The sequence below is a fragment of the Mobula birostris genome, chromosome 27, assembly GCF_030028105.1.
Source record: "Mobula birostris isolate sMobBir1 chromosome 27, sMobBir1.hap1, whole genome shotgun sequence".
In the NCBI taxonomy this organism is placed as follows: Eukaryota; Metazoa; Chordata; class Chondrichthyes; order Myliobatiformes; family Myliobatidae; genus Mobula; species Mobula birostris.
Window position 1 is genome coordinate 28,309,974 of NC_092396.1, and position 14,686 is coordinate 28,324,659.

General features: G+C 40.3%; 1 protein-coding gene across 1 annotated transcript in view; it reads right to left on the bottom strand.

The window, feature by feature from the left end:
* Nucleotides 1–14,686, bottom strand: part of igsf21a (immunoglobin superfamily, member 21a) — a 436,269-nt gene that overhangs the window by 398,279 nt on the left and 23,304 nt on the right. Inside the window, exon 2 of the mRNA XM_072245023.1 lies at nt 9,602–9,714. Coding sequence (XP_072101124.1) covers nt 9,602–9,714 — 113 coding nt within the window. The remainder of the gene's footprint in view (nt 1–9,601; nt 9,715–14,686) is intronic.

Genomic DNA, 14,686 nt, shown 5'->3' on the forward strand with positions numbered 1-14,686 from the left:
GGGGCAAAGTTTAATGGCATAAACGGTAGCTGTATCGGCACCCTGCCAGTGAGAACATCTGTTTAAAAAGAGCATTGGTAGAGACAGTAATTTATTCTCCAACCAGTCAAAACAATATGATAATAAGAATGGAGGGCACAGTTCAGCCTTTTGACACAAGGTGGCAGGTGGTGTAGGTTGAAAACCTGGCACTGACTAATACCATTGCTTCCTTGTGGCAGCTTTGAAGTTTCTCATTCAAATTTTCCTTCTCTTTCCTATCCAAACATTTCCCCTCTCCCTTTTAATCTGAGTGTTATTCTCAAATCTCCATGCATACTAATGTTAGGCATGTCTGTAGACTAATGCAAAGCTATATCTCTTACAGTCTTCTTCAATAACAATTCATATTTTCCCACACCAGGTACCTTCTTTATCATTATCCCTACCCAAATGATACTGGCATTGGCTCCAGGAAGAAAAAATCTATATGTTTGAGGTTAAGACAGTTTAACTGTAAGTGGGTGCTCGAAGGTTGGTATGTACTCAGTGAGCAAAAGGGCCTGTTTCTGTGCTTTATCTCTCCATGGTTCTAATATGTAAAGATGTAGCATTGATGTAGCATCAGAATGGCAAGTAATTTTCAGTTAGGAGGGTGAAATGTATTGTTTTCTATGGGTCTGACACCTGTTGGACACTCATTTCATGATGCCATCAATTCAGTACAGCTTGTCGCAACCTTGTTTGGAGATACATCCCAAGATCATGTATTACACATCAACCCCCCCTTATTACATGAAGTAATTATACCTGCAAGGAACAGGTGATGCTGTGTGAGCAGTGAACACCGGAAATTTGAACATGAGTGAATCTATCCTGGATATCACTGCATTGGTAAATATCAGTAACTACAAGAGAGATCAAAGTTCAAAGTTAAATTTATTTTTCAGAGTACATACACATCACTACATACAACTCTGAGATTCTTTTTCTTTTTCCTGCATGCATACTCAGCAAATCTATAGAGCATGGGATCAATGAACAACAAACTGTGCAAGTGCAATAGAAATAAGTACCAATAAGTAACAACAGCATGAAATAACAAGACAAAAAGCCCTTAAAGTGAGATCATCGGTTGTGGGAACACCAGAAATCAAGTGAGTGTTTTGTTCAAGAGCCTGATGGCTGAGGGGTAGTAACTGTTGTTGAACCTGGTGGTGTGAGTCCTGATGCTCTTGTACCTTGTATCTTGCATGCATCAAAACCCTTTTCATAAATCTAAGTATAATTCCAGCCTTTTCACTTGTTTTGCATCCTTTCAATTATCCCTGAGAGTAGTGACTATTTATGAGATTCAAGGTCCAACTCCAGTCTGGCACCTTCTCCAAAAGATCTGTTTCTTTACCATGGCCAAATTACAAGTAAGACTACATATGGTGACAATGGTTGACCTAGCCAAGCTGCAGGTGATTGGGTAATTTTGTTGTCAATCGAGGCTGGCAACTGCACTGCTGCAAGTGATGAAGATTATGCACATGGTAGGAGCATGTGTCTCTTCAAACCTGCTCACTTGATTAAAGACATCCATATCTGTGTTGCTGGAGATGACAGTGCATAATTCCAGGCATTCTTCATTTGTAAATTTAACTCTGAAGTGCAACAGATTATTCATTCAAGTGAGTCATCATAACTGGATTAGTCGCTTCTCCCCATGACACCCTGTTACAGTACTTTACAGTAGATGTGGGAGAACTGATTTAACGTTCAATACAAAGCCGTAATCCAAACAATACTATCAATTTACTGTTTCACTGCACCAGACTCAGGAATAAGCAGTGTGAAATCCAGCCCTGCAAGCTAACCATCTCCAAGATCTATTATTTTGCTTTATTAGAGAAGGCTGTTTCTTGTTGCTATTGCTCAAGCTACACCAATACACGTAGGTGCTTCTTACCTATTATCTGTCATTATCTTTCAGATTGTAAATTCATTAATAATACAGACCCTTCCTGCTTCCGAACTGAATTGATTTCTTTAGCACTATGACCTCACCACATCTTTCTCAGATCCTGCAACATTTTGGAATAAAGCTGAATAGATGTGACATAGCAGCAAAGGAGATTATTGGGTCCTACTGCTCCTTCAGCCATTCCACACTTTGTTTGTCTCTCATTTGATTCTAGAATCTTCACTCACAGAGCTAGTGAAAGATCATTTCATATAGGAATCTTTTTATGTTAAGAATGAGCTTTCCTGTCCCAGCTTGTACCTTGCTGTGCCACAGAAGTAACTTAAGATCTTGCTCAGGATTGCTGTAAGCACGTTGAGTACTCAGCATCTCATTTTATGCCTTTGAACATTCAATAATCATGTTTTCTTCTGACATTCTCAGGCACTGGGGTTGGCAATTCGGCCCCTTTTTTCTCTTCAAAGTTTTATATTAAAGTTCAAAACAAGGCTGGTTTAGAATGTCAGAAAGGACAATTAATATTGGAAGTATCTGCAAAGTACAGCAGGTTGGCCTGAATCTCTTTTTGCTGAGGAGAATTCCTTTTCTTGGGGGACACACTGAAATTATGTGTAGTGGCACAAAGCCACACTTAAAACCTAACAATTGTACTTACCAACAGTATTTGATAATGGCAGGAGGTTTAGAAGCTTCAAGCCCTCTTAAGTCCTGCACCACCAGGTTCAAAACCAGCTACTTCCCTTCAACTATCCAGCTCTGGAACCAACCCATGCAACTCTATGCTCCCTCAGCATATCAACACTATGACTATTTTGTACTTCAATGGACTTCGTCTTTTTTTGTTCTAATTATGTTCTTGCTTGAAATTTTCTTATCTATTTTATTTATTGACATACAGCACGGAATAGGCCCTTGTGGCCCTGTGAGCTGCACCACCCAGCAATCCCCCGATTTAACCCGACTTAACCACCGGATAATTTACAATGACCAATTAACCTACTGACCGGTACATCTTTGTACTGTGGGAGGAAACTGGAGCACCCGGAGGAAACCCACTGGATCACGAGGAGAACGTACAAACTCCTCATAGTCAGCAGAAGGATTTGAACCCGGGTCACTGGTACCGTAAAACATTGTGCAAACCGCTACACTACTGAGACACTGTAAGATGTTGTATAATTTAATTTTCTTTTGAATGTTGTAAATCTGATGCTGCGTGTCTGTGATGCTGCTGCAAGTAAGGTTTTTCAATGTTATGTGTACTTGCAGATATGCCAATAAACTCCACGTTGAGAACACAACTATACAAGTAATACACCATTGCTCTTCATGTGTAGGTTGAGGGTCCGTGGAGTGAAAGAAAACAGTGCCTGCCCTTCCCTACAATGGAGATGACTGTTGCTGTTTGCCACCAGCTCCATTTTACCTCTGAAGGCATGAGCCAAATTGTTTCACAAACTGGTAGTTTGCATTTGTAGGGATTTGTGCACAGCATTAATTGCCCAAATCTGAGGCAGCAATGATTAGGATAGGCAGTTAATGTTTTCTGGCAGTTCTGGCGAGAGTAACAATATTACTGGGGCTGCCTGACCAACCTACCTGAGATCAGTTCTAATGCAGCTGAAGTACTGGAAATGGCAGACAGAATAAGCATAACGATAATATAAGCACAGCATGAGGGCATGGAGGAATGTGGCTGGTCAAGGACAGCAGAACCACCACACTTCTTAAGTGGTGGATATTAACAGTTTCCCTGGCCAACATTACCCTTATCCAGTGAATAAGTAGGAAAAAACAGTCTTCTATAAATCACTTCACCATGCTTCAGTTTATCCTTCTCATTCTCAGTCCTGTTCCTTTTTGGACTAATAAACTCAAGAAGCATATTCATCCCTGCATTGGCAGATAACCTGTCCATCAATGACTGTTTAAATACATTTCGTTAATATTGCAGCTCTCCATATGTTCAGTAGATGACAGAAATCCCTGGTAATGACGGTAAATTGGTTATGAAGCTGATCGCATTAAACCAACCTACAAATTACATTACCTTGCCCGTGACCCCAATTAAAGATTCTTCCAATAATTACCTGATTCTGGTCTCCAAGTAGTACTGCTATTTTTCACTGCCTTTTTACAGTACTGATCTTAACAACAGCTGAAATATTCCCACAGCACATAGCTTTGAAGGCTTTGAAACTGATCGTCTTTCACCTCAACTGAAATTTTGCTTTAACAACACCTGAAAACTATGGTGTATGTAACTTCCCATCCTCCTGAAAGCTCTTAAAATCTCATCATTATACTTAGCCACGGCTTCCTCATTTCAAAAGCAGTCAACTGACTTTAGCTGACCCCAGCATTAGCTACAAGAGAGAGGAAGAGCCAGAGAACAATAAGAAGACATGGCAAGATGGGATAAAAGAATAGATTTGATTTTACCTCAGGGAACTAAATGATGGCTAAAAGAGGAGAGTATCCAAATCACTAGGCAGATTATTTGACTCCTTCAGGAGAGCTTCTTTATTTAACACAGCATAATATGTATCAATAGGGTTGACTGAATTCCTTAACGTCTATAAATATAAGATATCAGTTCACTCTCTAAGCCTAAATTTCATTCCTTTCAAACCTATCTCGTGATTTTCAAACTATAACCTAACTGACAAACATTAAGGCAATAGGACCTTTTGGGAGACTTTTATACTGTGGGGCTTGAGAAAACAGAATAATATTTAGTGCTCATGGGATTATTCTTTCTCGGGAGCTGGAATATAATACACGGGTATTTCAATGGCATTTGATACCCAGCAACAGGCAATTTGGGAGATGAGTTATAGTCAACATTGGAAACAGCGTAGGGAGAAAATAAACAGGCCAAGAGATTAATGTGTGCCTGAGCCCCCAGGTTTCAATGTGTTCTATTGGGACAATGGTAATACACAGCATGGGTTAGTGCCGAAGTTCATGGGTTGGATTTCAGGGCTCAAAAGTGAAATGAATGGGCCTCAGGGACTGTCTCTGGGAGGGGTGGAGGGGTGTTTGAGTTAGCAAATGCTGATGGAAATCAAATGGGTTAGGCAGCACCAGTGGAAGGAAATGGACAGAAAACACTTCAGGTCAGAACACTTGACCTGAATCGGAAGATAGAAGGAGATAGTCAGTATGAAGTGGTGAAGGGAAGGGCTGGAACTAAAGCTGGCGAACAATAGATGGATTCAGGTGAGGAAGGACTATAGGCAGATGAAGGAGGGAAGAGTGGAAGTAGTAACAGAGCCTGGGAGGTGATAGGTGGAGGTGACAAAGGGCTGTAGAAGATGGAATATGATCAGAAAGGAAGGTGGAGCAAGGAATCTAAAAGGAAAGGTAGGGTAGACTGATAGGAAGAGTAGCAGAAGGGTACCCAGTTGGATGAATGCATGGGTGATGGGCAGATGGAGTGGGTGTAGCAGGAACTGGTGGATCAGGTGGTGAGAGAAAGGGGACAGTGGGCAAGCAGTTCAATGTTTATGCCATCAGGCTGTAGTCTTCCCTGTCAGAACATGAGGTGCTTTTCCTGGAGTTCATACTTTAGCCTCACTCTGGCAATAGAAAAGGCCAAAGTCAGGCAGGTTGGTCGAAGTATAGGTGTTAAAGGTAGGATTATGTGGGTGGAAAGATTGCAAACCTAAGAGTATTTTGTGGGAAATGACAGAAGAATCATAAACATTGGGACTATGATTGATTGGGAAAAGAGTGCTGGGAGACATGTGGAGGTTTGAGAACACGGTCATCAGAAAAAGGATCTGGAGATGAGAGCTGAGAACAAGACCATAAATCTCAGGATTAGAACCCAAACCAAATGAATGAGGCTGTCTTTTGTTTTTCTGGAGACTATCAGTAAAGAGATTGACAATCATCTCCTTGTTTGTTTGGCAGCAATCCACATTTCCAAATATCTATTGATTCTACTTTCAAAACTAGATCCTTATAATGTGAAATACAAAATGTAGAGCAGTCCTTTAAAAGGTTTTGTACATCACTGTGTCATGTGGAAATTTCAAGATGTTTTAATTCAGGTATCGGTTCATCCAGTCCAATGCTGAGAATTGCTGCAGCAATCAGAAGCAGGAATTAGGCTTCCTATTTACGCATACCTGAGGAAAGTACAAAGACACCTCCTAATCATCCTTTGCCAACACAGCATCACTTTGGTCATAAATTTTGATCAAAGGTGGCGATGAATCTGCATACAGAAAGGACATTAAAAATCTGGCTGAGTGGTGTCATAACAACAACCTCTCATTCAATGTCTACAAGACAAAGGAACTGATTCTAGAATCAGGAGAGGGAAACCAGAGGTCCACAACCCAGTCCTTGTCGGAGGTGGAGAGGGGCAGTAACTTCAAATTCCTAGGTGACACTATCTGAGATGATCTACCATATAAATGTAATTGCAAAGAAAAAACGGCAGCACCTCTACTTCCTTAGGAGTCTGCAGAGATTCAGCATGTTATCAAAAACCTTGACAAACTTCTATAGATGTATAATGGAGAGAGTATTGACTGGCTGCATTACCGCCTGGTATGGGAACACCAATGCCTTTGAGTGTAAAATCCTACAAAAAGTTGTGGATATGGCTCAGTACATCACTGGTAAAATCCTCCCAGTGACTGAGCACATACATTAAACAGTGTCATATGAAAGCAGCATTCATTATGAAAGATCCCCACCACCCAGGCCATGCTCCTTTCTCGCTGCTGCCATCAGATAGAAGGTACAAGAACCTCAGGACTTGCAACACCGGGTTCAAGAAAAGTTACTACCCCTCAACCATCAGGCTCTTGAATAAAAGAGGATAACCACACTCATCAACTGAGATGTTCCCACAACCAATGATCTCACTTTAAGGACTTTTTCTCTTGTTATTTCATGCTCTCTTTATTTATTGCTATTTATTTAGCACAGGAGTTGAGTGGGCGAAGCGGTCCCGACCCTCCAAGCAGACCATTACCTTTGTCAGAGCTGGGTAGCAGCCATTACCCACCAAAAGAACATCTGCAGGCATCCTGACCTCTGCAAGGGACTGGCAGCTGTTGGTGGACCTCGAATGGTAACTGAAGTTCCCCAACCATATCGCAGCCACCACTCTGAGACCAGATATTATCCTAGCGTCTGAATCTACCAAGCAAGTGGTGCTGCTGGAGCTGACAATCCCATGGGAAGACAGCTTGGAAGAGGCCTTTGAAAGGAAGTTCTCCAAGTATGCAGGACTGGTCAGCAACAGTCAGCAGGCTGGATGGAGAGCGAGGTGTCTCCCAGTGGAGGTTGGTTGTAGGGGATTCGCAACCCGTTCCTTAGTTAGAGCCTTCAGCATTTTGGGCATCGAAGGAGAGAGGAAGAGGAGAGCCATCCGCAGTACCACCGATGCGGCAGAGAGGGCCTCAAGGTGGCTGTGGCTCAAAAGAGGGGAGCCATGGAGTCATAAGTAGCTAGCCATCTGGACACAAGCTGGGGTCTGATCAGCCCGGCTGGGTCACCTGGAGGAGGTTGTATGATGTTGAAAGACCCAAAACACCCGATGATTCCAGGAACATCACTGAAGATGTGTCCAGAAGCATCAGTAGATGTACGTACACAGCAGATATTTGTATTTGCACAGTTTGAGGTCTTCTATGCTCTTGCTCTTTCGTTGGTCCTATTTACAGTTACTATTCTATAGATTTGCTGAGTATGCCTGCAGGAAAATGAATCTCAGGGTTGTATGTGGTGACATGTATGTACTCTGATAATAAAATTTACTTTGCGCTTTTGAACATTGAAAAGAGCACTAAATGTAGGCGCTATTTATCTTAAGATGTGTGCATTGTTTTGACTGGTTTATCTCAGGGTCCCCTTTATTAATTAACTTGTTGTCTGTCTTCTCGTCCTTTCATATATCTCATTTTATACTTTCCCCTTTACAAGACTGACTCTCCTTTGAACCAGATAGCTGGACATCTAAAGAATTTGTACCACAATAAAGGTAGCACACAAAGGGTTGTAAAAGCAATCTTTAGACATGACGGTTAACATTTTTGGTGTCTTCTAATATAGAGCATCTCATGGTTCAGAAACCTGATGAGTCTCTGTCAACCAAACTCAAGCGATGAACTAATTACTGATCTCATCCCTACTGAGTGAGATTGTTAGGTGATGGGTGTCCAATCTAACCTCTCAACCAGACCAAAAGACCAAGGACTTTAAAGAGTCCTTGAAAGTCAGTCCATAGGTTGTAGGAGAAATTCAGTGAACTTGTCACAGAAAGTCTATTTGTTTGCCATATTGGTACCTCTGGATATTGGCATCCCCCATCACTGACTGCATTCTAATTAGTGAGTGAACCAAAGTTTGAGTACAACCATGTCATAAATACTACATCCATCCTGCCTGCTTGGCTACGATTAATGCAGAGAACCAATATAAAGCATGTGTCTGTGTTGTGATGTATAATTCAAAGGAAATCTATTATTAAAGTACGTATATGTCACCATACACAACCCTGAGATTCATTTTCTTCGGGGCATTCACAGTGAATACAAGACCACTATAGTGTCAATAAAAGACCACATGAAACAGGGTGGACAAACAACCAGTGTGCAAGGGACAACAAACTGTGCAAATACAAAAAGAAATAGTCAATAACTAATCAATAAATATTGAGAACAGGAGTTGAAGAGTCCTTGAAAGTCAGTCCATAGGTTGTAGGAACAGCTCAGTGAACTAGTCACCGAAAGTTGCATCGGGCTTTGTATAACATCTGAAAGATGTATTGTTCTTAACACAATTATCAATTAATCACTGTAAAGGTTTAAGGAATGATGAGGCCTCTTTTCCTTTCAACTAAGAGTGAATTTTATAACTGCCTGTAATAAAAGCTCTGGGGTTTAGATCTGTGGACTCAATTTTTGGTTCAGATCATTGTTCTTCACTCCAATTGTTTGCATGATTCATCTTTTTCCCTTTTCTCTTGCGTATTGGGTGTTAGTCTTTCATTTTTATGTTTTATTCTTTTCTTCTTTAATTTGTGTTCTTGTGGGTTTCCTGCTTTGTGGCTACCAGTGAGCAAACAAATGTCAAGGTTGTATAATTGATACATTCTTTGATAATAAATGTACTCTGAATCTTTGCAAAAATTAGAGAAGTGCAGAGCATCATAGCTCTGAAATTCGAAAGAAGAAGGAGAAAGAGTAGGCAAAATATCAGTAAGCTAGATTTCAACACAAAGTGGAAGAATTTGAATCAAAAGAATAAAATAATATTCTGCAGGAGGAAAGAACATAGCTGTAGTGAAGAAAGAAACTAGAATATTTGTTGAGGTTGAGAACAGGACTAGTTGATGAGCCCGTGCATGAGTTACAAGAGAGATTATGACCATCATATTTCGGAACTGTTTGATCCAGCCACACTGAAACTAGTTTTCAAAACTCAATATGAAGTGGGTGGGAGGTGGAGAGGGGGAAGGTGGCAGAGCAGAAGGAGATTGTAGAGTAATAGCCAACAATATTGTAATAATAAGTACACTTCATTAAAAGGTTTGGACATCGGCAAAAATATTTAAGTAGTTTCCAAATGTTTTCTGCTAATGATTTTCAGTAATAAGAGGCCCTGGTGGCACAGATAGTCACTGCTTACCTTGTACCACACAATCTCCCGCAGCCTCCCGTCTGTTTTGAAGTTACATTTTAAAGTGACAGCATCGCCTGCTACTACAGGGGAGATTGGTTCAATGTTCACCGTCAAATATCCTGCAGTACCAACAAACAAGAAGAACAACGTTACTTCAGAGTGAAAAGAAAATCTGTAACACCAACAGAGGCAGTCAATTAATTTTCACGTCAATAACATGTTGCTATTTAATTATGTATGTTAATTTAGGTTCTTAGTTATTGGGCAAAATCTTACATAACAAATACATCCAACCAAAGGGCTAGGAACTCAGCCCAGGATTGGAAAAATAAAAACAATGGAGTAAAATCAGACAGAATCCATGGAAATATGTGTCACAGCTTACAAAATGCTGTTAAAATTTTCCATAGGATTCTTCCTCAGCTCTTTCAATTTTTCTAACTGTACATCTATTTAATTTTTCCTTAAATGTTTATCTATTATCATCTTAGATACCTCTATATCAATTCCATTTATTCCAGCTATTCCATGTGGTAGAAATTCCACATTCATACATTATAGAGGTAACAAGGTCCTTTAATTTCCTCATTTGATTTATTAGTGACCATTTTACAGTTATTGCCCCTCAAGTTGAGACATGTACTCAATGTCTAACTTAATTAGTACATCCATAATTTTAAACAGCTTCATCAGGTTAGTTCTTTCTATTAAAAACTTGTACTGATTAGTCTTTGCTAAGAAGTTATAGCTTCAAAATTGCAGTATCATCCAAATAATTTATATGACTTCCCCAGAGTCTCTATTATCTTTCTGTAATACGTACACCAGAACCATGCATGGAAACCATCTAGAGTGTGATAACAAGGGCAGCATCCTGAAGCCACCCTCAGGGTGGAGAAGTAGCACCTTAAATTCCGTCTGGGTACCCTCCAACCTGATGGCGCGAATATCGATTTCTCCTTTCAGTAAACAAATTTCACCCCCCCTCCCCAACCCCTTCCTCTATTACACACTCTGACTTTTTACTTCTTCTCACCTGCCTATCACCTACACAGGGGTCACCTCCTCCTTCCCTTTCTCCTATGGCCCACTCTCCTCTCCTGGCTGATTCTTTCTTCTCCAGTCTTTGACCTTTCCCACCCACCTGGCTTCACCCGTCACCTTCTAGCTAGCCACTCTCCTCTCCCCCCACCATTTTATTCTGGCATCTTCCCCCTTCCTTTTCTGTCCTGAAGAAGGGTCTCAGCTCAAAACATCGACTGGTTATTCTTTTCCATAGATGCTGCCTGACCTGCTGAGTTCCTCCAGCATTTTGTGTGTTGGCAATACTCTTTAATGTGAAGATCAATCCATCACTGTGAATGATTAAGTAACGATGTGATACCCTTGTCACACCCTCCCCAACTTTTTTCCTTTTACTACTAACTCATTGACAACGCATCAGGGACAGCAGCCTGAGGTCCCACACCACCACGTTCAACAACAATTATTACACTTCAACCGTCAGGCTCCAGAACCGGTGTGGATAAATTCACTCACCTCACCCCTGAATTGATTTCATACCTATATCTTTCAAGAACTCTACAATTCATGTTCTCAGTATTATTATTTATTATTACTGTTATGTTTGTTTGCACAATTTGTCTTCTTTTGCGCATTGATTGCCTGTCATTCTTTAGTGTAATTTTTCCATTTATTCTATAGTATTTCTCTGTTCTGATTTGAATGCCTGCAGTAAGAGGCATATTTGTAGGCTAGTGGTTAGCGCAAAGCCTTACAGTGCCAGCGACCTGGGTTCAATTCCCGCCGCCGCCTGTAAGGAGTTTGTACGTTCTCCCTGTGACCGTGTGGATTTCTTCCAGGTGCTCTGGTTTCCTCACACACTCCTAAGATCTACCGATTGGTAGGTTAATTGGTCATTGCAAACTGCCCCATGATTAGGCTAGGGTAGGGTTAAATTGAGGGGTTGCTGGACACTGGCTCAAAGGGCACGAGGGGCGTATTCAGTGCTGTATCTCAATAAATAAATAAATAAATAAAAGAATCATAAGGTCGTATGAGTTGACATATACATATTTCGATAATAAATACACTTTGAATTTTGGAATTATAAATCTCTCCCTATTTTCAAAGTAAATTAGGCCTTTGATGAGTGAAAAAGTTCAGCGTTCTGAAGAAGCATGAGAGTGAGGAAAGGATCAATAAACTAAATTTCAACACCAAGAGGAGGAACCTGAAGCAAAAGAAGAACAAGAAAATGTTTCACAGGAACAAAGCACACAACAGGTATGTTCAAAGTGAGAATGGGGAGCAGCTGCATTGGCTAGGATTTCTTTTCCATCTCCTCCAAAGGAGACTCCAACCCACATATTCTGGAACAGTGTGTAGTTGAGTGACAATTGAAGCCAACAACTATGATTAGAAGTGGTGTTCTACTGCCTCTGGCTTGAGCATTGTGATATCCCTAATGTCACATGGCATCGCCACTCATATGCATATTTTCACCAGCAGTACTTAGTCCCCAAGGCTAGAGAACAAAGCCATCTTTCAGCCATGTGTTCTCCCCATCCATAGACATCTTCTTCACTGTTTTATCCCTGTCTCAATTAAATGTGCCTACATCAATCTTGATCAGCCACCCTCACCTTCTCTGGAGGAGACTGACATGCTCAAGAAGTACAATGGCTTCACTGCTTCAGAATCAGGGAAAAATATTTTTAAAGCACAAATCAGCCTGATTTCCCATTCCAAACCACGATTAAATAATCTTGGTGAGGCAAGGTTAATTGAGAGACACAAGAAGATGGAAAAACCTGTTAACCCTCAGGGTCTGATATCTGTCCTGTTCAAATGCATTGGGAGATTGAAATAATAATGCATGCATTTTTTGCTCTGCTTCTGAAATTCAGACCCATCTGCTTTGTAGGACCGTGGACTGAAACTCCTATGCTTATACATGAACAGCAACCACTTGTTTGAGGTACAAAGTGTTACCAATTACCAATGGAATCATTCTACCTCAAGAGAAGAGTACAGCTAGAGATAAAAAAAAAAGTAATTGGGTGGTGTCTAGCTGGTTGGCAACAGCTTATTTTCATCTATATTTCTGTGCAAGATTTCCCTTAAATCCAACAGTTATATTTATTTCTAATTTTAAAGTTTATAAGATGTAGAGAACAGTTTCAGCACATCCTTTCAGGAGCTGGAATCCAATCTTCTTCATTTCTGCATCTGCCATTTAAAAAAAATTGTTGCTCTGCACTTTCATTAGTCTTCAATGTAAATCAATTCAAAATGATCTAAAAAAAAGTCAGGCTTTATTATTGATTACACAGGCAGTATATGCAGGACAATTTGTCCCATGGAAAGATAGAAATGATGACAGAACATTTAAAAAATCTTTGCAATAAATTTTAATCTTATGTCTGTCTGCCCTCTTAAGTGATGAACTGGAAGCCATGATATTATGTGAGCCAAATGCAGGGAGTTCTCCCCCTAGCAAAAATCTATCCCTTAATTTATTCCGAAAGCAGGAAGGTTGCTCATGGAACATAGGTAAATGGGAACATAAAGACAGATGTGGACCATTTAGGCCTCTGACCTTGATTTTCTATTCAGTAAGATCATGGCAAATCTGTGACCTCAGCCTCTTAATTTTTAATGGTTTTGCTTAACAAAATCTCACAATTTCAAATCTAATATTAATAATTGACTAAGATTCAATAGTTCTTTGTGGAGTAGAGATCCATATTTTGAGAGGGAAGTGTTTACTCTAGAACAGGGGTTCCCAGCCTTCTTTGTGCTATGGACCAATACATTAAACAAGGGTCTGTAGACCCCAGGTTGGTAACCCCTGCTCTGGAAAGACCTGCTCTAAACTTTTAGGTTTGTTCCCTATTCTACCCAGAGTGGACATGATTTCTGTCTCTGCTTACACCAATGTAACCTGAAAACTTCAATAATTTCACTCTGAGGGAGAATATAACATGTATGGAATTTCCTTGTAATTTCAACTTTTGGGCATTCTATACTCCAGTCCCATAAGGTCAATCATTTTTCCTGAGGCACAGCGTCAGAACTACTCCAGTTCTCCAGGTGTGATCAATTTACAGTGTACTGCTGTATTGTGACCTTTGCCCTAAAAAAAGGCCAACAAAGATTCAGCTTATTTTAATATTTACTAAGCCTATTCATGACAAATTAATGCTCTATGTACATGGACCCTCAAGGTCACATTAAATCTCTGCTGCTTCTACCTTCCTGCCATTTACTAAGCTCTGTTTTATATTTCCACAGCCTGAACCGGGTGACAATGTTGCCGATATGGATTCTATTTGTCACAATTTTGTTCACATGATTAATCTATTTATCTCTCTTTGCAACATAGCAATTGGATCCATTCTACTTGTAGGGCTGTCTATCGCTGTGTCATTGGGTAACTTAAACATATTGCTTTCTACCACATCATTTGAGACACTTACAAATAAGATGGATAGTTATGGTCCAGCTCTGTTCTATCTGGACCTGTCATATTCTGTCAATCTGAGTACCTGCTCTATTTTCTCTGTTTCCAGTTTATTTCCTATTCACAAGAAGAATTTGCTTTCAATTCCATAAGCTTTGACTTTAGCAACAGTCTTGTATGATTTTACCAAATTCCTCCTGATAATATGAAACATCCAGAGATATTCTCCTCTCAATCACTTTAAGTCACCTCTTCAAAAATTTAAACTAGATCAATTTGACATGCCCAATCAAGAATAAACACTGCTGCTTATCATCAATAAGCTGATGGTTTCAAGCTGGGGTTTATTATTACACATCTAGGACCAAACATCCAAGGACAACCTCCAAGCTTATTAAGACAAACAAAAAGCTGGAGAAATTCAGAAGGCAAGGCAGCATCTGTGGCAAAGAATGTTTATTCTTTGCCATAGATGCTGCCTGACCTGCTGAGTTCCTCCAGCATTTTGTGTGTGTTGCTTTGGATTTCTAGCATCTGCAGATTTTCTTGTGTTGGTGATACAAGCTTATCAAGGTCAGAGAAGCCGACAACACCTACTTCTCATCTGGTCCTTTGTCTATAACGCA